The sequence below is a fragment of the Scyliorhinus canicula genome, chromosome 2, assembly GCF_902713615.1.
Source record: "Scyliorhinus canicula chromosome 2, sScyCan1.1, whole genome shotgun sequence".
NCBI classification, from domain to species: Eukaryota; Metazoa; Chordata; class Chondrichthyes; order Carcharhiniformes; family Scyliorhinidae; genus Scyliorhinus; species Scyliorhinus canicula.
Window position 1 is genome coordinate 282,016,867 of NC_052147.1, and position 25,787 is coordinate 282,042,653.

General features: G+C 51.3%; 1 protein-coding gene across 1 annotated transcript; it reads left to right on the forward strand.

Moving 5' to 3' along the window:
* The first annotated feature begins 590 nt into the window (after positions 1-590).
* On the forward strand, positions 591-25,787 carry LOC119962199 (gap junction gamma-1 protein-like). Its single transcript, XM_038790160.1, has 3 exons — positions 591-817; positions 18,662-19,813; positions 25,707-25,787. Exons 2-3 carry the CDS (start codon positions 18,694-18,696, stop codon positions 25,718-25,720), a joined length of 1,134 nt encoding a protein of 377 aa, XP_038646088.1. The 5' UTR covers positions 591-817; positions 18,662-18,693; the 3' UTR covers positions 25,721-25,787.

A 25,787-nucleotide genomic window follows, 5' to 3' on the forward strand; every position in this document is an offset into this window, starting at 1 on the left:
CTGCAGAAGGAGCCTTTGTGAGTTGCTGCAGTGCATCTTGTAGATTCTGCACACGGCTGCTACTTTGCGTTGGTGGTGAATGCTTGTGGAAGGGGTGCCGATCAAATGGGGCTGCTTTTTCCTGGATGGTGTGGAGCTTCTTGAGTGTTGCTGGAGCTGCGCTCATCCAGGCAAGTGGAGAGTATTCCATCACACTCCTGCCTTGTACCTTGCAGATGGTGGACAGGCTTTGCTGTTGGTGGCAGCCTACCTACTGTGCACAAACTGACTGCTGCAGGTGACACACGACAACAGTGAATCCATTAAAAAAAAGGGAATATTTGTCAGTGTTGTGCTCTGGGATGTCCTGTGATCAGAACAGGGAATGTAGAATTCTTTCTGATTGGGCGGAAGAGAGGACTGGCGCTGCAAACCACTAAGTGAGAAACAAGATCAAACCGCAAAGTGCCTTCAAATGCCATTCGAACAGAAGCGGAGAGGTTTTGAAATAGAAGCTGTTTTCGAGCGTGCACAGACAGGTCTGAGAGATGTTGGGCAAAAGGACTATTATCACAAAGCTGCCACGTCAGATTCACTGTTTTGAAGTGGAATTTTTTTACACTTGATTTAGTTTGGAAAAGGATTGCTCAAAAGGAGGGGCCTCATAATTTATATAGCTGCATGTTTTTTTTTAGTTCTGCTCAGTCTTCCTTTGTATCAAGCCAGGAGTGAGTGGTCTTTGCGACGTTTTAAACCAGTTTGTTTTTTTCTCTTGCACTAAAAGGAGTCGCTTGGTGAAGAGGCCGGAGCAAGAAGTTTTATTGATCGAATTTTAAAGGTAAGCTCGGCGATGATCTTAATCCAGGCGCCCTCCCTTGGCCCTGGGACAGTGTTTTATTGGAGAGGAGTCAGCCAGCCTGGGACTGAAACATTGGAACACAGCCCTCCCTCGGGATGTGTTTGTCTCGCAAGTTCAACTTTCTTTTGTGACTGTTTAAAAATAAGTTTAGAGTACCCAATTGTTTTTTCCAATTAAGGGGCAATTTAGCGGGGCCAATCCGCCTACCCTGCACATCTTTGGGTTGTGGGGGCGAAACCCACGCAGACACGGGGAGAATGTGCAAACTCCACACAGACAGCGACCCAGAGCCGGGATCGAACCCGGGTCCTCGGCGCCGTGAGGCAGCAGTGCTAAGCACTGCACCACCGTGCTGCCCTCCCTTTGTGACTCTTTATCCAATTCCACATCCGTACAATCTTTTAAAAATTCCCACTAACAAATCCAACAGGGAATTCTTGATAAACGTCTTTACCCGGAGAGTGGGGAGAATGTGGAACTGGCTCACGCTCTGAACAGCAGTTGAGGTGAATAGTGTCGATGTATTGAAGGGGAAGTTGGACTAACATGTGAGGGAGAAAGGAATAGAAAGACAGGCTAGGAGGGAGGGGGCGGGGGGGGGGGGGGGAGGGATGACGGAAATAATAGAAGGAGACTCGCGTGGAGCACAAACACAGAGAACCACTGGGCTAGAACCACTGTGCCGAATGGTCTGTTTCAGTGCTGTAGATTTCTCTGCAAATTGAAATTGGGAAAGACTCCAAAAATGTTTTCTGCCTTGCTCGTTACCTCTCTTTCGCTCCATGACCTATCTCTCTTTGTCCTTTTCTCTTCTAGTTCTCTCTCTCACTGTCGGGATCTCCCTCTCTCTCTATCTTTCCCTCGCTCTCTATTTCTCTCTCTCTCTCTCTCCTATTGCCACCCACAGTACACCTGTGTTGGATAATGTCGGAAGATAATGTTGGACGCGATGGGAGGTGAAACTTTTTCACTTAGAATGAGAAATGTTTTGTGAAATGTCTAAATGAAGGAATCGAGGTCATGCTGTTGGGTTGATTATGACACAGTGAGCTGCCTGAGAGGGCAATTAGTCAACTAAAGACTTGAACTTTGGGAAATGATATTCTTCCTTGCATCTTTTTTCAGTTCTGATTTATTTCAGTTCTCCAGCTTTTTAAAGGATGAGATTGTTGATCAAAAGCAATGATACATCTTGTCATCGAGAAATTGGATATTACAGTACAAGTTTCCGTTTCGGGGTTTTTAAGCAGCTCTGCACTTGCTGTTCCATTCTTCAGAGCCCGGTGTTGTTACATTTAATTAATCTGCCACTTTTCAACCACCGCACCTTCCCGCCAATAGCTGAGCAAACCTGACAAAGCTGATTGGATATTTTCAACAAAAAGTGCTCGAGGCTGTGAGGGAATGAAAATGGCTGTTACTATTGGTACTAATACTACTGTCTCACAGCACCAGGGACCCGGGTTAGTACTGCTGTCTCACAGTGCCAGGGATCCGGGTTAACACTGCTGCCTCACGGTGCCAGGGACCCGGGTTAGTACTACTGTCTCACAGTACCAGGTACCCGGGTTAGCACTGCTGTCTCACAGTGCCAGGGACCCGGGTTAACACTGCTGCCTCACAGTGCCAGGGACCCGAGTTAGCACTGCTGCCTCACAGTGCCAGGGACCCGGGTTAACACTGCTGTCTCTCAGTGCCAGGGACCCGGGTTAACACTGCTGCCTCACAGTGCCAGGGACCCGGGTTAGCACTGCTGTCTCACAGTGCCAGGGACCCGGGTTAACACTGCTGCCTCACAGTGCCAGGGATCCGGGTTAACACTGCTGCCTCACAGTGCCAGGGACCCGGGTTAGCACTGCTTTCTCACAGTGCCAGGGACCCGGGTTAGCACTGCTGCCTCACAGTGCCAGGAACCCGGGTTAGTACTGGTTAGTACTGGGCAGCATGGTAGCATGGTGGTTAGCATAAATGCTTCCAGGGTCCCAGGTTCAGTTCCCGGCTGGGTCACTGTCTGTGCGGAGTCTGCACGTCCTCCCCGTGTGTGCGTGGGTTTCCTCCGGGTGCTCCGGTTTCCTCCCACAGTCCAAAGATGTGTGGGTTAGGTGGATTGGCCATATTAAATTGCCCGTAGTGTCCTAAAAAGTAAGGTTAAGGGGGGGGGGGGGTTGTTGGGTTACGGGTATAGGGTGGATACGTGGGTTTGAGTAGGGTGATCATTGCTCGGCACAAAATCGAGGGCCGAAGGGCCTGTTCTGTGCTGTACTGTTCTATGTTCTACTACTGTCTCACAGTGCCAGGGAACCGGGTTAGCACTGCTGTCTCACAGTGCCAGGGACCCGCGTTAACACTGCTGTCTCACAGTGCCAGGGACCCGGGTTAACACTGCTGTCTCACAGTGCCAGGGAGCCGGGTTAACACTGCTGTCTCACAGTGCCAGGGACCCGGGTTAACACTGCTGTCTCACAGCGCCAGGGACCCGTGTTAACACTGCTGTGTCACAGCGCAGGGAGCCGGGTTAACACTGCTGTCTCACAGTGCCAGGGACCCGGGTTAACACTGCTGTCTCACAGCGCCAGGGACCCGGGTTAACACTGCTGTCTCACAGTGCCAGGGACCCGGGTTAACACTGCTGTCTCACAGTGCCAGGGACCCGGGTTAGTACTACTGTCTCACAGTACCAGGGACCCGGGTTAACACTGCTGTGTCACAGCGCCGGGGATCCGGGTTAGCACTGCTGCTTCACAGTGCCAGGGACCTGGGTTAACACTGCTGTCTCACAGTGCCATTGGCCTGGGTTAACACTGCTGCCTCACAGCGCCAGGGACACGGGTTAACACTGCTGTCTCACAGTGCCAGGGACCCGGGTTAATATTGCTGTCTCACAGTGCCAGGGATCCGGGTTAACACTGCTGCCTCACAGTGCCAGGGACCCGGGTTAGCACTGCTGTCTCACAGTGCCAGGGACCCAGGATAGTACTACTGCCTCACAGTGCCAGGGACCTGGGTTAACACTGCTGCCTCACAGCGCCAGGGACCCAGGTTAGCACTGCTGTCTCACAGTGCCAAGGACCCGGGTTAACACTGCTGCCTCAGAGTGCCAGGGACCCGGGTTAACACTGCTGCCTCACAGCGCCAGGGACCCGGGTTAACACTGCTGTCTCACAGTGCCAGGGACCCGGGTTAACACTGCTGCCTCACAATGCCAGGGAACCGGGTTAGCACTGCTGTCTCACAGTGCCAGGGACCCGCGTTAACACTGCTGTCTCACAGTGCCAGGGACCCGGGTTAACACTGCTGTCTCACAGTGCCAGGGAGCCGGGTTAACACTGCTGTCTCACAGTGCCAGGGACCCGGGTTAACACTGCTGTCTCACAGTGCCAGGGACCCGGGTTAACACTGCTGTGTCACAGTGCAGGGAGCCGGGTTAACACTGCTGTCTCACAGTGCCAGGGACCTGGGTTAACACTGCTGTCTCACAGTGCCAGGGACCTGGGTTAGTACTACTGTCTCACAGTACCAGGGACCCGGGTTAACACTGCTGTCTCACAGTGCCAGGGATCCGGGTTAACACTGCTGCTTCACAGTGCCAGGGACCTGGGTTAACACTGCTGTCTCACAGTGCCATTGGCCTGGGTTAACACTGCTGCCTCACAGCGCCAGGGACATGGGTTAACACTGCTGTCTCACAGTGCCAGGGACCCGGGTTAACACTGCTGCCTCACAGTGCCAGGGATCCGGGTTAACACTGCTGCCTCACAGTGCCAGGGACCCGGGTTAGCACTGCTGTCTCACAGTGCCAGGGACCCAGGATAGTACTACTGCCTCACAGTGCCAGGGACCTGGGTTAACACTGCTGCCTCACAGCACCAGGGACCCGGGTTAACACTGCTGTCTCACAGTGCCAGGGACCCGGGTTAACACTGCTGCCTCAGAGTGCCAGGGACCCGGGTTAACACTGCTGCCTCACAACGCCAGGGACCCGGGTTAACACTGCTGTCTCACAGTGCCAGGGACCCGGGTTAACACTGCTGCCTCACAGTGCCAGGGACCCGGGTTAACACTGCTGTCTCACAGTGCAGGTATCCGGGTTAACACTGCTGTCTCACAGTGCCAGGGACCCGGGTTAGCACTGCTGTCTCACAGTACCAGGGACCCGGGTTAACACTGCTGTCTCACAGTGCCAGGGACCCGGGTTAACACTGCTGCCTCACAGTGCCAGGGACCCAGGATAGTACTACTGTCTCACAGTGCCAGGGACCCGGGTTAATGCTACTGTCTCACAGTGCCAGGGACCCGGGTTAACACTGCTGTCTCACAGTGCCAGGGACCTGGGTTAACACTGCTGTCTCACAGTGCCAGGGACCTGGGTTAACACTGCTGTCTCACAGTGCCAGGGACCCGGGTTAACACTGCTGTCTCACAGTGCCAGGGACCCGGGTTAACACTGCTGTCTCACAGTGCCAGGGACCCAGGTTAACACTGCTGTCTCACAGTGCCAGGGACCCGGGTTAGCACTATTGTCTCACAGTGCCAGGGACTCGGGTTAATGCTACTGTCTCACAGTGCCAGGGACCCAGGTTAACACTGCTGTCTCACAGTACCAGGGACCCGGGTTAACACTGCTGTCTCACAGTGCCAGGGATCCAGGTTAGCACTGCAGTCTCACAGTGCCAGGGATCCGGGTTTGCACTGCTGCCTCACCGTGCCAGGGACCTGGGTTAACACTGCTGTCTCACAGTGCCAGGGAGCCGGGTTAACACTGCTGCCTCACAGTGCCAGGGACCTGGGTTAGTACTGCTGCCTCACAGTGCCAGGAACCCGGGTTAACTCTGCTGTCTCACAGAGCCAGGGACCCGGGTTAGCACTGCTGTCTCACAGTGCCAGGGACCCGGGTTAACACTGCTGTCTCTCAGTGCCAGGGACCCGGGTTAACACTGCTGCCTCACAGTGCCAGGGACCCGGGTTAGCACTGCTGTCTCACAGTGCCAGGGACCCGGGTTAACACTGCTGTCTCACAGTGCCAGGGACCCGGGTTAGCACTGCTTTCTCACAGTGCCAGGGACCCGGGTTAGCACTGCTGCCTCACAGTGCCAGGAACCCGGGTTAGTACTGGTTAGTACTGGGCAGCATGGTAGCATGGTGGTTAGCATAAATGCTTCCAGGGTCCCAGGTTCAGTTCCCGGCTGGGTCACTGTCTGTGCGGAGTCTGCACGTCCTCCCCGTGTGTGCGTAGGTTTCCTCCGGGTGCTCCGGTTTTCTCCCACAGTCCAAAGATGTGTGGGTTAGGTGGATTGGCCATATTAAATTGCCCGTAGTGTCCTAAAAAGTAAGGTTAAGGGGGGGGGGGGTTGTTGGGTTACGGGTATAGGGTGGATACGTGGGTTTGAGTAGGGTGATCATTGCTCGGCACAACATCGAGGGCCGAAGGGCCTGTTCTGTGCTGTACTGTTCTATGTTCTACTACTGTCTCACAGTGCCAGGGAACCGGGTTAGCACTACTGTCTCACAGTGCCAGGGAACCGGGTTAGCACTGCTGTCTCACAGTGCCAGGGACCCGCGTTAACACTGCTGTCTCACAGTGCCAGGGACCCGGGTTAACACTGCTGTCTCACAGTGCCAGGGAGCCGGGTTAACACTGCTGTCTCACAGTGCCAGGGACCCGGGTTAACACTGCTGTCTCACAGCGCCAGGGACCCGTGTTAACACTGCTGTGTCACAGTGCAGGGACCCGGGTTAACACTGCTGTCTCACAGTGCCAGGGACCCGGGTTAGTACTACTGTCTCACAGTACCAGGGACCCGGGTTAACACTGCTGTGTCACAGCGCCGGGGATCCGGGTTAGCACTGCTGCTTCACAGTGCCAGGGACCTGGGTTAACACTGCTGTCTCACAGTGCCATTGGCCTGGGTTAACACAGCTGCCTCACAGCGCCAGGGACACGGGTTAACACTGCTGTCTCACAGTGCAGGTATCCGGGTTAACACTGCTGTCTCACAGTGCAGGTATCCGGGTTAACACTGCTGTCTCACAGTGCCAGGGACCCGGGTTAGCACTGCTGTCTCACAGTACCAGGGACCCGGGTTAACACTGCTGTCTCACAGTGCCAGGGACCCGGGTTAACACTGCTGCCTCACAGTGCCAGGGACCCGGGTTAATGCTACTGTCTCACAGTGCCAGGGACCCGGGTTAACACTGCTGTCTCACAGTGCCAGGGACCTGGGTTAACACTGCTGTCTCACAGTGCCAGGGACCTGGGTTAACACTGCTGTCTCACAGTGCCAGGGACCCGGGTTAACACTGCTGTCTCACAGTGCCAGGGACCCGGGTTAACACTGCTGTCTCACAGTGCCTGGGACCCAGGTTAACACTGCTGTCTCACAGTGCCAGGGACCCGGGTTAGCACTATTGTCTCACAGTGCCAGGGACTCGGGTTAATGCTACTGTCTCACAGTGCCAGGGACCCGGGTTAACACTGCTGTCTCACAGTGCCAGGGACCCGGGTTAGCACTATTGTCTCACAGTGCCAGGGACTCGGGTTAATGCTACTGTCTCACAGTGCCAGGGACCCAGGTTAACACTGCTGTCTCACAGTGCCAGGGACCCGGGTTAACACTGCTGTCTCACAGTGCCTGGGACCCAGGTTAACACTGCTGTCTCACAGTGCCAGGGACCCGGGTTAACACTGCAGTCTCACAGTGCCAGGGATCCGGGTTTGCACTGCTGCCTCACCGTGCCAGGGACCTGGGTTAACACTGCTGTCTCACAGTGCCAGGGAGCCGGGTTAACACTGCTGCCTCACAGTGCCAGGGACCTGGGTTAGTACTGCTGCCTCACAGTGCCAGGGACCCGGGTTAACACTGCTGTCTCACAGTGCCAGGGAGCCGGGTTAACACTGCCGCCTCACAGTGCCAGGGACCGGGTTAACACTGCTGCCTCACAGTGCCAGTGAGCCGGGTTAACACTGCCGCCTCACAGTGCCAGGGACCCGGGTTAGCACTGCTGTCTCACAGTGCCAAGGACCTGGGTTAACACTGCTGTCTCATAGCGCCAAGGACCCGGGTTAACACTGCTGTCTCACAGTGCCAGGGACCCGGGTTAACACTGCTGCCTCACAGTGCCAGGGACCCGGGTTAGCACTGCTGTCTCACAGTGCCAGGGACCCGGGTTAACACTGCTGCATCACAGCGCCAGGGACCCGGGTTAACACTGCTGCCTCACAGTGCCAGGGACCCGGGTTAGCACTGCTGCCTCACCGTGCCAGGGACCTGGGTTAACACTGCCGCCTCACAGTGCCAGGGACCCGGGTTAGCACTGCTGCCTCACAGCGCTAGGGACCCGGGTTATCACTGCTGTCTCACAGTTCCAGGGACCCGGGTTAGCACTGCTGCATCACAGCGCCAGGGACCTGGCTTCGGTTCCGACCTCTGGTCACTGTCTGTGCGTTATCTGCACGTTCTCCCCGTGTCTGCGTGGGTTTCCTCCGGGTGCTCCGGTTTCCTCCCACAGTCCAAAGATATGCAGGTTAGGTGGACTGGCCATGATAAATTGCCCCTGAAGTTGGGGTCGCAGGAATAGGGCCGGGTATAGGGCCTAGGTCGGGTGACCTTTCAATGATCACCCGGCTGACTTGATGTGCCGAAGAACTTCCTTTTGTACTTTAGGTATTCTATGATTCTATGCTTCTCACGTAACCTTGTGCTCAGATTGCATTTAAAATGTGTGGATTCTCTTCCCTCCTTCTCCCACCCCAGTGCATTCCTCTGGTCCAGGCATTGCCCAAATAGTGACCCCAGGACCGGGCTGAGACATCGCCCTGCTCCTCTCCGAGATGGTGGCCTTGGGATCTTTCACACTCCCAAGAAGGCATATGGGCTCTCCGACATTGCAACATCTCCTCAGCGCTGCCCTGGACTCTCATTGCTCAAGCCCATGTTTGATCCAATGACATCCTCGCTTAGAGTTTAGCCTGAAATAGGGGCCATGTTTTCAAAGTGTGGTGGCCAATGAGAACAGGATTCGCTCAGCTGTGATGCCAGACGAGTTGAATAGCTGCCAGCACACAATCTGGGCTTTCACCAGTGGCAATCAGTAGCTAGTGGTGTCCCTCAGGGATCCGTGTTGGGCCCACAATTGTTCACAATTTACATTGATGATTTGGAGTTAGGGACCAAGGGCAATGTGTCCAAGTTTGCAGATGACACTAAGATGAGTGGTAAAGCGAAAAGTGCAGAGGATACTGGAAGTCTGCAGAGGGATTTGGACAGGTTAAGTGAATGGGCTCGGGTGTGGCAGATGGAATACAATGTTGACAAATGTGAGGTTATCCATTTTGGTAGGAATAACAGCAAACGGGATTATTATTTAAACGATAAAATATTAAAGCATGCCGCTGTTCAGAGAGACTTGGGTGTGCTAGTGCATGAGTCACAGAAGGTTGGTTTACAAGTGCAACAGGTGATTAAGAAGGCAAATGGAATTTTGTCCTTCATTGCTAGAGGGATGGAGTTTAAGACTAGGGAGGTTATGTTGCAATTGTATAAGGTGTTAGTGTGGCCACACCTGGAGTATTGTGTTCAGTTTTGGTCTCCTTACTTGAGAAAGGACGTACTGGCGCTGGAGGGTGTGCAGAGGAGATTCACTAGGTTAATCCCAGATCTGAAGGGGTTGGATTATGAGGAGAGGTTGAGTAGACTAGGACTGTACTCGTTGGAATTTAGAAGGATGAGGGGGGATCTTATAGAAACATTTAAAATTATGAAGGGAATAGATAGGATAGATGCGGGCAGGTTGTTTCCACTGGCGGGTGACAGCAGAACTAGGGGGCATAGCCTCAAAATAAGGGGAAGTAGATTTAGGACTGAGTTTAGGAGGAACTTCTTCACCCAAAGGGTTGTGAATCTATGGAATTCCTTGCCCAGCGAAGCAGTTGAGGCTCCTTCATTACATGTTTTTAAGGTAAAGATAGATAGTTTTTTGAAGAATAAAGGGATTAAGGGTTATGGTGTTCGGGCCGGAAAGTGGAGCTGAGTCCACAAAAGATCAGCCATGATCTAATTGAATGGCGGAGCAGGCTCGAGGGGCCAGATGGCCTACTCCTGCTCCTAGTTCTTATGTTCTTATGTTCTTATGTTCTTATGTGAGGTTGCTAATTGTGGATTAACAATTGAGCACCACAATATTTTTCACGAGAGACAGGTGGGTGGGCAAGTTGGTTCCTCTCGCTCTCTAATGTCTTCTAGGGCAGGGGAAATCTGCCGTCCTTACCCGATCTGGCCTTCACGTGACTCCAGACCTTCAGCAATGTGATTGGCTCTTAACTGTCCTCTGAAAAAGCTGAGCGAGACACTCAGTTGAATCAAAAGCCATCACCTAAAGTTATAAGTGGAGCAGTAAATGCCATGTTCCGTAGACTGGCCAAAGTGAACGATGAACAACAGAACACGGAGTTTAAAATAATTTATTATCGAACAAACTGTGCGGTTAGATAATTAGGATAAATAATCAGAACAAACAACTGACCCGAAACAATTCTGGTGGGACTACTACGTTTATCTCCCAGCGCGACCAGCTCCCAGCTCCCAGAGCACATGGTGAACTGATGGGTTTACACTGCCACCATTATGCACAACATTATGCACAAGCTCCCCCCCCCCCCCCCCCCCCCCCCCCCCCCACCCCCCCACCCTTCCCCACACCCGCCGGCATGATGAACATACGTGTGGTTTTAGATTTGGTGTCAACGTCAGAAAGGTTGATTTTGCTGATGTGTTCACCGATCATCCCCGGGTGGATCAGTTCCCCGTCCCGGGCAACGCCCTTTTGGAAGAATGTTGAGGCTTTAGGCAGGGTGTAGGAAAGATTCCCTTGAACGGTCCCAGCAATGAGGGAGTTTGACCAACTCTTGAGAAGCTGGACCCATTCCCCTTGGAGCGGAGTGGGCTGCGGGGAGGAACACAGTTCCACAGCACTGTAACCAGGATAGTGTCGGGGCCCAAATCGTCAGCAATCGGTCAACCCAAAGCCTAACTTGTAGCTTAGGAAGTAACACTCGCGACTCGGAGTATAGAATCCGTGGAAAGGGTGCCCCAAATGACAGGATCTCTGTTACGATAGTTGGGAAGGGGGTCAGGAGGAACGTGGGCAAGCGCGGAGTAGAGTGCCCCTCCCCACACCCAGGATACAGACGGGAGGCAGCCACGAGTGTCGAAGTTGGCGTCTCAGTTTGTTATGCTTGTTTTCCTCAACATCAGACCCCTAACCCTCGCCCCTCCAAGTCCATACGTGGCAACTCACACCAACCCATGCTTCCACCCACCCCCTGACTCTTTATAGCTCCTATATATCACCTTCGTACCAACTTATGCCCTCACACCTGTTATGGGCCAGGGTTTAGAGAACCCCAAAGTGTATCATGGAGTTCACCTGACCCACAACTTTGAATAGATTGTGGTTATGGGGAGCACACGGCCCACTCTACAGGTGTGGTGCAGCAGAAATGGAAAAAAATAGTTTTTTAGAGCAAAACAATGTTTATTCTATGAACTCAAGTTAATCTTTTTAAAAACATAGTGAACATCTTAGCAACCATCAATCAAAGAATACAACACTAAGTAATCCTTAAACTTTCCTTTTAAAATCCATAAGACATAAAAAAAACTTTTAACAGAAGCACATCGGGTTTAACTTCACCACTGAGAACAGTTAGAACATAGAACAGTACAGCACAGAACAGGCCCTTCGGCCCTCAATGTTGTGCCGAGCAATGATCACCCTACTCAAACCCACGTATCCACCCTAAACCCGTAACCGAACAACACCGCCCCCTCCCCCCCCCCCCCCCCCTCCCCCCTAACCTTACTTTTTAGGACACTACGGGCAATTTAACATGGCCAATCCACCTAACCCGCACATCTTTGGAAATGATCAAGAGATAGACTTTACATGGCAGAGAGAACAGCAGTACACCTTCTGTGGCTGGCTGCAGCTCCAACACAGAAACAAAACCAAAAAAATACAGACACGCCCAAGCTTTTCTCAAAGTGAAACTAAAAAGCAGAACCAGAGCTTGGCTCCACCCACACTCTGACATTACTGCAGTAACTTTAGCAGACTAACATTTCTTAAAATGACATTCCCATGACATACCTCTCCCCACCCTTTTCCCTTACACCCCCATGCCTACCCACCCAGTATCCACCATGTGCAGACCTCGGGGATCATGTTGAGATGAAATAAGATAAAGTTCTGAATACATATTGGAAACTTCAGTATATTAAAAGAATATTCATTCATGAAAGTCCATTCAATGCATATAAATCCCTTCAAGTAATTAATCACTTGTAAAACACATATTTTATTCATATCCCCACATCAATGCCAGCTAATCCTTTACTAAGCTTTGAGCTGTCAATCAAACTGTTAGCTTATAGGCATGCACTGTGACAGTTTGTGGGAAGCAGTCAAGTAGTAATAATGCTGAAATGATAGCACTTAAGGTTATATCAACAAACAATTATTGAAATTGCTAGAACAGATTGTTTTCAACTTGAATACTCAGTTGCACAATTTTCTTTTTCATTTTTGAAGGACATGCTATTTAAATACCTTGACAGGTCTTCAGGCCGCACCTGCCCTTCACAAGCATTTACACTTACTTTTAAAAAGATGTAACTCCCAATCTGCAAGACAAGGCTGTTGCTCCAGTAAAGATGGGGTTGGTTTGAACTCAGCGCTGTGTTCAAATATCCATGCTGTGTTCGGGTTTCCCACATGTGTGAGTCACGCTTGCTGGCGGAAATAGGATCTGGCGGAAATAGGGGGGGAGTATCTGGATCTGTGCCCTGGCTGACATTTTGATGATAATAATCTTTATTAGTGTCACAAGGGCTGGTTTAGCTCAGTGGGCTAGACAGCTGGTTAGTGATGCAGAACAAGGCCAGCAGCGGGGGTTCAATTCCCGTACCAGCCTCCCCGGACAGGTGCCGGAATGTGGCGACTAGGGGCTTTTCACAGTAACTTCATACTTGTGACAATAAAAGGTTATTATTGGATTGGATTGGGGCAGCACGGTGGCGCAGTGGGTTAGCCCTGCTGCCTCACGGCGCCGAGGTCCCAGGTTCGATCCCGGCTCTGGTTCACTGTCCGTGTGGAGTTTGCCCATTCTCCCCGTGTCTGCGTGGGTTTCGCCCCCACAACCCAAAGATGTGCAGGGTAGGTCAATTGGCTACATTAAATTGCCCCCTAATTGGAGAAAATGAATTGGGTATTCTAAATTTATTTAAAAAAAAATAAAAAATTATTGGATTGGATTGGATTTGTTTATTGTCACGTGTGCCGAGGGACAGTGAAAAGTATTTTTCTGTGAGCAGCTCAACAGATCATTTAAGTACATGGGAAGAAAAGGGAATAAAAGAAAATACATAATAGGGCAACACAAGGTACACAATGCAACTACGTAACACCGGCATCGGGTGAAGCGTACAGGGTGTAGTGTTAATGAGGTCAGTCAATAAGAGGGTAGTTTAGGAGTCTGGTGACAGCGGGGAAGAAGCTGTTTTTGAGTCTGTTCGTGTGTGTTCTCAGACTTCTGTATCTCCTGCCCGATGGAAGATGTTGGAAGAGTGAGTAAGCCGGGTGGGAGGGGTCTTTGATTATGCTGCCTGCTTTCCCCAGGCAGCAGGAGGTGTAGATGGAGTCAATGGATGGGAGGCGGGTTCGTGTGATGGACTGGGCAGTGTTCACAACTCTCTGAAGTTCCTTGCGGTCTTGGGCCGAGCAGTTGCCATACCCGGCTGTGATGCAGCCCGATAGGATGCTTTCTATGGTGCATCTGTAAAAGTTGGTAAGAGTTAATGTGGACATGCCGAATTTCCTTAGTTTCCTGAGGAAGTATAGGCGCTGTTGTGCTTTCTTGGTGGTAGCGTCGATGTGGGTGGACCAGGACATTAAGTAGGCTTACAATAACACTGCAATGAAGTTACCTAGTCGCCACACTCCGGCGCCTGTTCGGATGCACAGAGGTAGAATTCAGAATGTCCAAATTATCTAGCAGCACGCCTTTTGGGATATATATAGGATCAAGACGGGGTTGGTTTCGGGAGGAAACCGGAGCACCCGGAGGAAATTCCCCCAGACACGGGGAGAACGTGCAGACTTTGCACAGTGACCCAAGCCGGAAATCGAACACGGGACCCGGCACTGTGAAGCCACAGTGCTAACCACTGTGCTACGAGGTCCCCGGAAGCTCCACGGAAATCATTCAGATGACATATCAAAGCAAGGCTCCATCTGCCCTTGAAGGTGGATATAAGAGATCCCTGTTTTGAAAGGGAGTAGGGCAGTCCTCCTCGATTTCTGCACCCAGGTTCTTGCCGGTCTTCTAGGGCCAACCACCTTGAGCTGCCATGTCAGTCACCTCCTTGCTGCTGTAAGGTTGACGATAGGCGATTTCTCCCCCTGGTCCAGCTCCACGAGAGTGGAGATCCAGCCTGTGGAACTGGCAGCAGGGCGAGACTCACCCACACCAAACTATTTGTCACAATTGCAACTTGCAATATTAATGGGAGTGATCACCTCAGATAGGGCCATCTGATTTGGTGAGGTTTCCTCACCGCCTGCTGAAGACCTGGTGGTGTTCCTCGGGACTCGGCCAGCTCACAGTCACTAGTGGTTGTACCGCGCCGTTGATGTCCCCCACCCGGAGCTGCTTCTGTGCACCAGCCCCCCTCAGTGGAGGATTTAAATGTGTTCGAAGCAGTTCAGAGAAGGTTTACTCGATTAATAGCTGAAAAGGACAGATTGTCCAATGAGGAAAGATTGGGCAGGTTAGATTTGTCTTCGCTGGAGTTGAGAAGAGTGGGAGGCGACTTGATCAAAGATCCTTGAAGAGCCTGAGGGGTGAGGACAGGGTGGATGTGGAGAGGGTGTTTCCTCCTGCGGGAGTTGCTAGAACTGGGAGGGGCAGGGGGGGTCACTGTTTAAAATAAATAGTCCTTAATTTCAGACGGAGATGAGGAGAAATTGTTTCTCTCAGAGAGTCAGGAATTGTCTTCCTCAAAAGGCATGGGCGGTGATTCTGTCTTTTTAAGGCTTAACTGGAAAGATTCTCCATTAGCAAAAGGGGTGAATAGTTACCTGGGGATGGACAGGAATGTGGGGTCGATTTTACAATCAGATCAGCCATGGTCTTCTGGAATGGTGAGGCAGGCTCCTGTTGGGAGTTAAACATGGTTGGAGGGATGGTCTGTGGTAATCAGCAGGATTCTTGCCCATATTTAACCTGATACCATGAGGCTTCATGGGGGCCCCCGAGTCAACATTGAGAACTCCCAAGACAACTCCCTTCTGACTGTGTAACGCTGTGCCACCACCTGTATCTTAATATTCTAGATTTATTAACTGAATTTAAATTCCACCAGCTGCCATGGTGGGATTTGAACCCGTGTCCCCAGCGCCTCTGGGTTACTAATCCAGTGACATTACTGCTACACCACTGCTTCCTCTGGATTGCAGGTACATCACAGTCCTAAATATCTCCGGATTTGTGGTCTTCGCCAATGCCCCGGGTAGAATGCCTCACGGTAGCATGGTGGTTAGCATCAATGCTTCACAGCTCCAGGGTCCCAGGTTCGATTCCCGGCTGGGTCACTGTCTGTGTGGAGTCTGCACGTCCTCCCTGTGTGTGCGTGGGTTTCCTCCGGGTGCTCCGGTTTCCTCCCACAGTCCAAAGATGTGCGGGTTAGGTGGATTGGCCATGCTAAATTGCCCGTAGTGTAAGGTTAATGGGGGGATTGTTGGGTTACGGGTATACGGGTTACGTGGGTTTAAATAGGGTGATCATTGCTCGGCACAACATCGAGGGCGGAAGGGCCTGTTCTGTGCTGTACTGTTCTATTCTATTCTAACAGGGTTTGAAGTCACAGATTGACTGCATGGACATCATTTAATCAACCACGTTGACTAACACCCGAATGTGTGCCACCTGACCTTCCACCCACTGATCAGGTGACCTCATGTGTAACACACGCATCCTCCCCTCCCCCTGTATCCTATCCAGGGACCATGTAGAATTGAATACTCAGGATCACACACACAATACTCCCATTGCACTAAGTTGTGGTCTCCCTGCTCTCTAATAGCTGCTGCTTCCCGTAACAGCCTCCCCGAACAGGCGCCGGAATGTGGTGACTAGGGGCATTTCACAGTAACTTCATTTGAAGCCTACTCGTGACAATAAGCGATTTTCAATTTTCAATTTCACAGCGCCAGGGTCCCGGGTTTGATTCCCGGCTTGGGTCACTGTCTGTGCGGAGTCTGCACGTTCTCCCCGTGTCTGCGTGGGTTTCCTCCGGGTGCTCCGGTTTTCCTCCCACAAGTCCCGAAAGCTGTGCTTGTTAGGTGAATTGGACATTCTGAATTCTCCCTCAGTGTACCCGAACAGGCGCCGGAATGTGGCGACTAGGGGCTTTTCACAGTAACTTCATCGCAGTGTTAACGGAAGCCGACTTGTGACACTAATAAAGATGATTATTATTATTATTATAGTCGCTGTTAAGACCTGCCAGTGGCTCTTATTGAATTTTCTGCTTTGCGAAGTCAGCTGGCATGTTGGCTCTTGTTCATCTTCAGACACGGACGGCCAGAACTCCCAAATGTCGCCTTTTTTTGCAAATCTCACAGCAGCAGAATGTAGCAGAATGTGAGTGTCACTGACAAAGAAACCTCACTCAGCGTGGTCGCAATTTGGAAATATACGGAAGTCACAAGCTCCTGGAAAAATCAGAATTTCAATGTGGGACAGGAGCAGAGGGAAAGGGACTGGACAGTTAAATCACTAAATGTTAATAAAGCCACCCAAAAAAAAAACGATTAAAGATCATTCTTTTATCTGAAAGGGTTATGGAATGTTAACCTGTGCAGCCAGAAAACTGGAATGCAGGTAGGAGGCAGTGGAGCACTATGATACCAGGCCCCGGATAGACCACTTCTGGAGCAAGTGCGCCCAAGTTCTGGAGTCGCCACCCAGAGGCGGATCTACTGATCTCTGTAAGCGAGCAGCACTGAGTCACCAGAGTGTTCCAGGGTTCCCACGGGTGTGATCATCAGGAGAGATCCCACAAATGAGACAGTTGATCCCTGAACAAATAGAGGGTTCATAATGGAGTTAGGATTGGATTGGATTTGTTTATTGTCACGTGTACCGAGGTACAGTGAAAAGTATTTTTCTGCGAGCAGCTCAACAGATCATTAAGTACATGGGAAGAAAAGGGAATAAAAGAAAATACATAACAGGGCAACACAAGGTACACAATGTAACTAGATAAACACCAGCACCGGGTGAAGCTTACAGGGGTGTAGTGTTATTGAGGATTTGGGATTTTGTTTTAGGTTTAGAGTAGCCAATTCATTTTTTTTTTCCAATTAAGGGGCAATTTAGCGTTGGCCAATCCACCTACCCTGCACGTCTTTGGGTTGTGGGGGTGAAACCCACGCAGACACGGGGAGAATGTGCAGACTCCACACGGACAGTGACCCAGAGCCGGGATCGAACCCGGGACCTTGGCGCCGTGAGGCAGCAATGCTAACCACTGCGCCACCATGCTGCCTCGAAAGAGCACCCTTCTTAAGCCCGTGCTTCCACCCTATCCCCGTAATCCAGTAACCCCACCTGACCTTTTTATTTTGGGACACTAAGGGACAATTTATCATGGCCAATCCACCTAACCTGCACGTCTATGGACTGTGGGAGGAAATCGGAGCGCCCGGAGGAAACCCACGCACACACGGGGATAACGTGCAGACTCCGCACAGACAGTGACCCAAGCCGGGAATCAAACCTGGGACCCTGGCGCTGTGATTCAGAAGAAACATTTTCTGCTGGTGGGATGTGGGGGTGAGGTGGGGGTAGGTGGTCAAGGATAAGGGCACATCAACTTAAAATCAGAGTGAAGCCACTCGAGAGAGAGAGAGAGAGAGAGAGAGAGGGTAGGAAATACGTGTTCACCTAACAGGTGGTAAAGTGCGGAACTCTCCCGCTAAAAGCAGTGGGCACTCGCCCCATTCATCATGTGAAATCTGAGATGAATCGATTTTTTGCTAATTAAGGATATATTTAAAAAAAATTTAGAGTACCTAATTATCTTTTTTCCAATTACGGGGCAATTTAGCGTGGCCGACCCACCTATCCTGCACATCTTTGAAGTTGTGGAGGCTGTTTTGGGCAGCACGGTAGCACAAGTGGATAGCACTGTGGTTTCACAGCGCCAGGGTCCCAGGTTCGATTCCCCACTGGGTCACTGTCTGTGCAGAGTCTGCACGTTCTCCCCGTGTCTGCGTGGGTTTCCTCCAGGTGCTCCGGTTTCCTCCCACAGTCCAAAGACGTGCAGGTTAGGTGGATTGGCCGTGATAAATTGCCCTGAGTGTCCAAAAAGGTTAGGAGGGGTTATTGGGTTATGGGGCTAGGGTGGAAGTGAGGGCTTAAGTGGGTCGGTGCAGACTCGATGGGCCGAATGATCTCCTTCTGCACTGTATGGTCTGTGCTCAATGAAACCCATGCAGACATGGGGAGAACGTGCAAACTCCACACGGACGATGATCCGGAGCCAGATGGAACCTGGGTCCTCAGCGCTATAGGCAGCTGCCCCTCGATAAAGATATTATAGGATACAGAGCTAAGAAGGGTAAAGAGATTGAGGAGGCAAATCAGCCATGATCCAATTGAATGGTTCTGGAACAGGCCGGAATGGCTGAATGGTCTAATTTGAATTTGGGCTGAGAGGTGGCTGGACGGATGTCTGATTATTGTTATCTGTTGATTCTTTCCAGTGTTATTGACTTGAAGGCCTCGCTCTGCCACGATGAGCTGGTCGTTCCTGACCCGGCTTCTCGAGGAGATCCACAACCACTCCACGTTCGTCGGCAAAGTCTGGCTGACTGTTCTCATCATCTTCCGCATCGTGCTGACGGCGCTGGGCGGCGATGCCATCTACCACGACGAACAGAGCAAGTTCACGTGCAACACACAGCAGCCCGGCTGCGAGAACGTTTGCTACAATTCCTTCGCGCCCTTGTCCCACGTCCGGTTCTGGGTCTTCCAGATCATCATGGTCTCCGTGCCGTCCATCATGTACCTGGGCTACGCCGTGCACCGGATAGCCCGAGTGGAGGGCAACCAGTCAAAGCCCAAGAAGAGGATGCCCATCGTGCACCGGGGGGCTGCCCGGGATTACGAGGAGGCAGAGGGCGACGAGGAGGAGGACCCCATGGTCTGCGAGGAGATCGAACCCGAGCCCGAGCCCGACAAAGGAACCTCCGATAAGAAGCAACATCATGATGGCAGGAGGCGCATCAAGGAAGATGGCCTCATGAAGATGTACGTCTTCCAACTTCTGTTGAGAACACTCTTTGAAGTAGCCTTCCTGGTGGGGCAGTACTTTCTGTATGGGTTTGAAGTCCTCCCCGGCTTTGTTTGCAGCACCAAACCTTGTCCGTACACCGTCGACTGCTTTGTATCCCGTCCCACTGAAAAAACAATCTTCCTCTTGGTCATGTATGTGGTCAGCGGCCTCTGTTTGCTGCTCAACATCGCCGAGCTCTTCCACCTTGGCTTTGGTGGCATCCGGGATGGTTTAAGGGGCAGGCGCCAGGCTTCCCGCGTCTCCCGACGCTCCAAGTGCTCCGCTTATGGCCCCCCCGGCTACCACTCTGTGCTGCGCAAGGACAAGAGTAAACTGGGCAATGGGAGCGTGCCGTACCGCGACAACCTGCGCGCCCAGGGCCCCGGGAGCTTCGAGATGTCCGAGACAGTTCACCGGCATCTGAAGCTTGCCCAAGAGCAGCTGAACATGGCGTACCGCGCGTCAGGAGAGATCCCACATCAGCCGAGGAGCGACAGCCCCGAGTCAAATGGCACAGCGGTTGAGCAGAACCGACTCAACTTTGCTCAGGAGAAGGAAGGTGCCAGTTCGGGAAAAGCAGGTAAAAATCGATTATTCGGTCGTTGGCTGCCGCCGTCGGTCGTGGCTAAGTGGGTATCACTCTCGCCTCAAGAGTCAGGAGATTTTGGGTTCAAATCCTCTTCTGGTCTATCAGCACAAAGCTGTGGTATTGAGGGAGTGCTACATTGTAGAAGATGCTGCCGTCAACCCTCTTAAAAGATCCTGTGGCACTATTTTAAAGAACAGGGGGAATTCTTCCCACTGTCTAGGGACCAATATTTATACTTCATAATGTCACAGGGTGGCAGGGTAGCCCAGTGATCAGCACTGTTGCTTCACAGCTCCAGGGTCCCGGGTTCGATTCCCGGCTTGGGTCGCTGCCTGTGCGGAGTCTGCACCTTCTCCCCGTGTCTGCGTGGGTTTCCTCCGGGTGCTCCGGTTTCCTCCCACAAGTCCCGAAAGACGGGCTGTTAGGTGAATTGGACATTCTGAATTCTCCCTCTGTGTACCCGAACAGGCGCCGGAATGTGGCGACTAGGGGCTTTTCACAGTAACTTGATTGCAGTGTTAATGTAAGCCTGCTGGTGACAATGAAGTTTATTAAAAGAAAATAATAAAATAAAAACACATGTTAACTGGCAATTTATTTCATTGCTGTCCGTGTGATCTTTATAATAATCTTTATTATTGTCACAAGTAGGCTTACATTAACACTGCAATGAAGTTACTGTGAAAAGCCCCTAGTCGCCACATTGCGGCGCCTGTTCGGGTACACGGAGGGAGAATTCAGAATGTCCAATTCACCTAACAGCACGTCTTTCGGGACTTGTGGGAGGAAACCGGAGCACCCGGAGGAAACCCACGCAGACACGGGGAGAACGTGCAGACTCCGAACAGACAGTGACCCAAGCCAGGAATCGAACCTGGGTCCCTGGAGCTGTGAAGCCATAGTGCTAACCACTGTGCTGCCGTGCCTCCCAGCTTGCTGTGCACCAGTTAGGTTTCCAACAGAGACTACTCTTTTTAAAGAATTAACCTTGGCTGCAAAGCATTTTGGGATGTCCGGAGTTTGAGAAAGGGGCAAGTTCTTTATTAAACTCACATTGTTAGGTGGGTTTGAAAATCAAGGCAGGCAAGTGGGATGCAGTTGAGCCATGACTGATTGAGCGATGGAGCAAGCTCGAGGGGCTGAATGGCCGCCTCATGTTCCTGCGTCCCTCACTATTCTGCAATCCCGTCTGTTTGTGCTGCCGTATGAGTTGGGTTTGAAGTCTCCGTTCACATCTTCCAGTCACATTCGCCGATGGTGCCAGACTTCGAGTGGGTGTGTGGGAATGGGAAAGAGCGGAGTGTGACCTTTTATTGCAATATGTGTTACACCTGGCGACTTTCCAAATCGCAGGACATGGCAAGGTGCTGTAAGAGTCAATGACCTACCTTTGAAGTCTCACACTGGTGTGATGTCGAAAGCGGGTTGCAGTTTTTGCTCAACAAACTCCCACACAGAATGAGATAGTGACCCAACACCCCTGTGCCTCGGAACCCGCAGCCAGGTCCAGGAAACGGCCATAGAACATGGCAGCAGAAACTGGCCATTCGGCCCATCGAGTCTGCCCCATCATTCAATGAGATCATGTCCGATCTGATATAATCCTCAACTCCACTTTCCACGCCTTATGAAATGAAATGAAATGAAAATCGCTTATTGTCACGAGTAGGCTTCAATGAAGTTACTGTAAAAAGCCCCTAGTCGCCACATTCCGGCGCCTGTCCGGGGAGGCTGGTACGGGAATCGAACAGTGCTGCTGACCCGCTTGGTCTGCTTTAAAAGCCAGCGATTTAGCCTTGTGAGCTAAACCAGCCCGTGCCAGCCCCCCCCACCGCACCTCCCCCACTGCACGGGGAGCCGGGATCGAACCTGGGACCTCGGCGCCGTGAGGCAGCAGTGCTAACCACTGCGCCACCGTGCTGATAACGCTCCATCATTGGCATCTGATTTCAAATATCACCCGATTAGATACGCAACGTGGGACATTTGCATGGAGAGCAACAACGATTTGGTGGTTAACCCCTTTGGAGGGGCAGTCAGTGGCGGAATGTTGCTCCGTGTCCACTTACCTGTGCTAAAATTGTAAAGTGACTGTCGCGCCCAACCCACCTGAACTCAGGACGGGTGACAACCAGGCAGGTCACTGTGCCCCCAGCTGCGTTGGCGATGTGTAAAAGATGTGTAAAAGGTGAAGGAGGACGACCCCCCCCCCCCCACCACCACCACCACTTTTTTCTGTTTCCCTTCTTTCTTGAACAGAGGCGGCATATTCTGGTTTAGCACACTGGGCTAAACCGCTGGCTTTGAAAGCAGACCCAGGCAGGCCAGCAGCGCGGGTTCAGTTCCCGTACCTGCCTCCCCGAACAGGCGCCGGAATGTGGCGACTAGGGGCTTTTCACAGTAACTTCATTTGAAGCCTACTCGTGACAATAAGCGATTTTCATTTCATTTCCTTATTAATATTTTAGTCATTCTTTGCTGTTTTTTATATTCTGTCCAATCCTCTGACCTGACACTTGTTCTTGTGGGTTTATACATTTTTTCTTTCAATTTGGTATTATTTTTAATTCTTTAGTTAGCCACGCATGGTTCCTCTTGCATCTTACTGGAATGTATCTCTTTGAGTATTAGCAAATATTATTTTAAATGTCTGCCACTGTATCACAGCTGCCTTGTCCCTTAACCTAGTTCCGCAGTTCACTTTCGTCAGCTGTGTCTTCATGCCCTCATTATTGCCCTTATTTTAGTTCAAAACACTAGTCTTGGACCCGCTCTTCTCTCCCCCAGACTGAACGTGAATTTCAGTCAAGTTATGATCACTGCTATCTAGGGATGCCCGTCCGCGAGGTCATTAATTAATCCTGCCTCGTTACACATTAGCAGATCCAGTACAGCCTGCTTTCTGATTTCCTCTTGAACATGTTCTAAGAAACTGTCCGCAAACACTCAATGAACTAGACTACCGTTGCCAATCTGATGTGTCCAATTTATTTGTGGTTAAATTCACGCAGGATTAACACAGCACCTTTCTCATAAATCCCATTTCCACCTGTGTGCCCGCTCCTACTGTTGGGGGTGGGGGGGGGGGGGGGTGGGGGGGGGGGGGGGGGGGGTGGGCTGGTCTATAAACTACTCACAGAAGTGACTTCCTACATTTACTGCTTCTTATCTCTAATTGTGGGCAGCGCATTAGCACAGTGGTTAGCACTATGGCTTCACAGTGCCAGGGTCCCGGGTTCGATTCCCGACTTGGGTCACTGTCTGTGCGGAGACTGCACGTTCTCCCCGTGTGTGCGTGGGTTTCCTCCGGGTGCTCCGGTTTCCTCCCACCGGTCCCGAAAGATGTGCTATTAGGTAATTTGGGGCTGGTTTAGCTCACTGGGCTAAATCGCTGGCTTTGAAAGCAGACCAACAGCACGGTTCGATTCCTGTACCAGCCTCCCCGGACAGACGCCGGAATGTGGCGACTAGGGGCTTTTCACAGTAACTTCATTGAAGCCTACTCGTGACAATAAGCAATGTTCATTTTCATTTGGACATTCTGAATTCTCCCTCTGTGTACCCGAACAGGCGCAGAGTGTGGCGACTAGGGGCTTTTAAAAAAAAAATTATTTTTATTGAAAAATTTTGAATTTATACAACAACATACCCACCCAACATACAAACCATACTAAAATACCCACGATAACAATCATGAACCTTCACCCCTCCTCAATGAACAACCCAACATATTAACAACAACTTAAGTTAACCTAGTGTTAAGTTACATAACTGTAGCGAAAAAAATATAGAAACTATAGTAAGGAACACCTCCCCTTGCCCCCCCCCCCCCCCCCGGTTGCTGCTGCTATTGACCAAGATACCTATCTCTGAGCCAGGAAGTCCAGAAAAGGCTGCCACCGTTTATAGAACCCTTGTACTGATCCTCTCAGGACAAATTTGACCTTTTCCAACTTTATAAATCCCACCATGTCACTGATCCAGGTCTCCACGCTTGGGGGCCTCGCATCCTTCCACTGCAGCAAGATCCTCCGCCGGGCCACTAGGGACGCAAAGGCCAGGACACCGGCCTCTTCCGCCTCCTGCACTCCCGGCTCCGCCGCAACTCCAAAAATCGCGAGTCCCCAACCTGGTTTGACCCTGGATCCACCCACCCTCGACACCGTCCCCGCCTCCCCCTTCCAGAATTCTTCCAGTGCGACTAGGGGCTTTTAACAGTAACTTCATTACAGTGTTTGTTTTTTAAAAAATAAATTGAGAGTACCCAATTATTTTTTCCAATTTCGGGGCACTTTAGCGTGGCCAATCCACCTACCCTGCACATCTTTGGGTTGTGGGGGTGAAACCCATTCTGACACGGGGAGAATGTGCAAACTCCACACGGACAGTGACCCAGAGCCGGGATCGAACCTGGGACCTTGGTGCTGTGAGGCAGCAGTGATAACCACTGCGCCGCCGTGCTGCCCTCTTCATTGTAGCGTTAACGTAAGCCTATTGTGACAATAAAGATTATTTTATTATCTTATACCCAAAATGATTTTACACCTTGATCTCCAGAGCTAATGTAATTTCTCTATCGTATGAATATCATGCTTAATTAACAGAACTACCTCTCCACCTCTTCCAGGCTTCCTGTTCTTCCTATCTTTCAATATCCAAGTCCAGTCCTTGTCACCTTGCAGCCATCCCTTTGAAATGTCTGTCAGATCATACACATTTGTTTCTATTTGTGCTGTCAATTCATCTGTTTTGTTATGAATGCTCGGTGCATTCAGATACAGAACCTTTAACTGTCTTTATCATTTTTGCACTCTCTAGTTTTATCTGCAGCTGTATTCTTAGGTTTGCACTTTTAAATCTTCAAGTAGGATCAATTGAGTTTAAATACAGACCATCTAATTGAATGGTGGAACTGCTTGAGGGGCTGAATGGTCTCCTCCTGTTCCTGTGTAACAGGCTAGAGGGGCTGAATGGCCTGTTCCTGTGTAACAGACTCGAGGGGCTGAATGGACTCCTCCTGTTCCTGTGTAACAGGTTTGAGGGGCCGAATGGCCTCCTCCTGTCCCTGTGTAACAGGCTCGAGGAGCTGAATGGGATCCTCCTGTTCCTGTATAAGAGGCTTGAGGGGCTGAATGGCCTCCCCCTGTTCCCGTGTAACAGGCTCGAGGGACTGAATGGGCCTCCTCCTGTTCCTGTGTAACAGGCTAGAGGGGCTGAATGGCCTGTTCCTGTGTAACAGACTCAAGGGGCTGAATGGGCCGCCTCCTGTTCCTGTGTAACAGACTCAAGGGGCTGAATGGGCCTCCTCCTGTTCCTGTGTAACAGGCTCGAGGGGCTGAATGGCCTGTTCCTGTGTAACAGGCTCGAGGGGCTGAATGGCCTCCTCGTGTGTTTAGCAGTTTAGGCCTATGCTCTCTGAAGCTTAGAACAATGAGAGATCAATGAGAGGTGTGCAAGATGATAAAAAGTGTTGACAAAGTAGATATGGAGCGGATGGTTCCCCCGGTGAGGCAATCTAGAATGTTCTAGATTGAGGTAGCCGATTTAAAACCGAGATGAGGAGAAACTACTTCTCGCAATTGGGTGGTGAATCGGTGGAATTCACCACCACAGAGTGGGGTAGGTGGCGAGACATTGAGTAAATTTAAGGAGCTTGACAGATTTTTAATTAGTAATGGGTTGAAGGGTTACGGAGAACGACAGGAAAGTGGAGTCAAGGCTTCGAGGAGATCGGCAGTTGATGGTATTGAATGGCGGAGGGGATTCGAGGGGCTGAATGTCGGGCCCCTGCTCCTAGTTCTTCTGTCCTTGTGTGTGCCGCTTCCTGCGCCTCGCCACCCTCACCACCCTCCTGGGTAACAGCCTCTTCCTCTATCTTCCACAGGTCTGCGAGCATGATGCTGAGGGTCAGGCTCTTTGACCTCGGAAATCCGGAGATGATTGACGCTTGAAGCAAGAGAGGAAA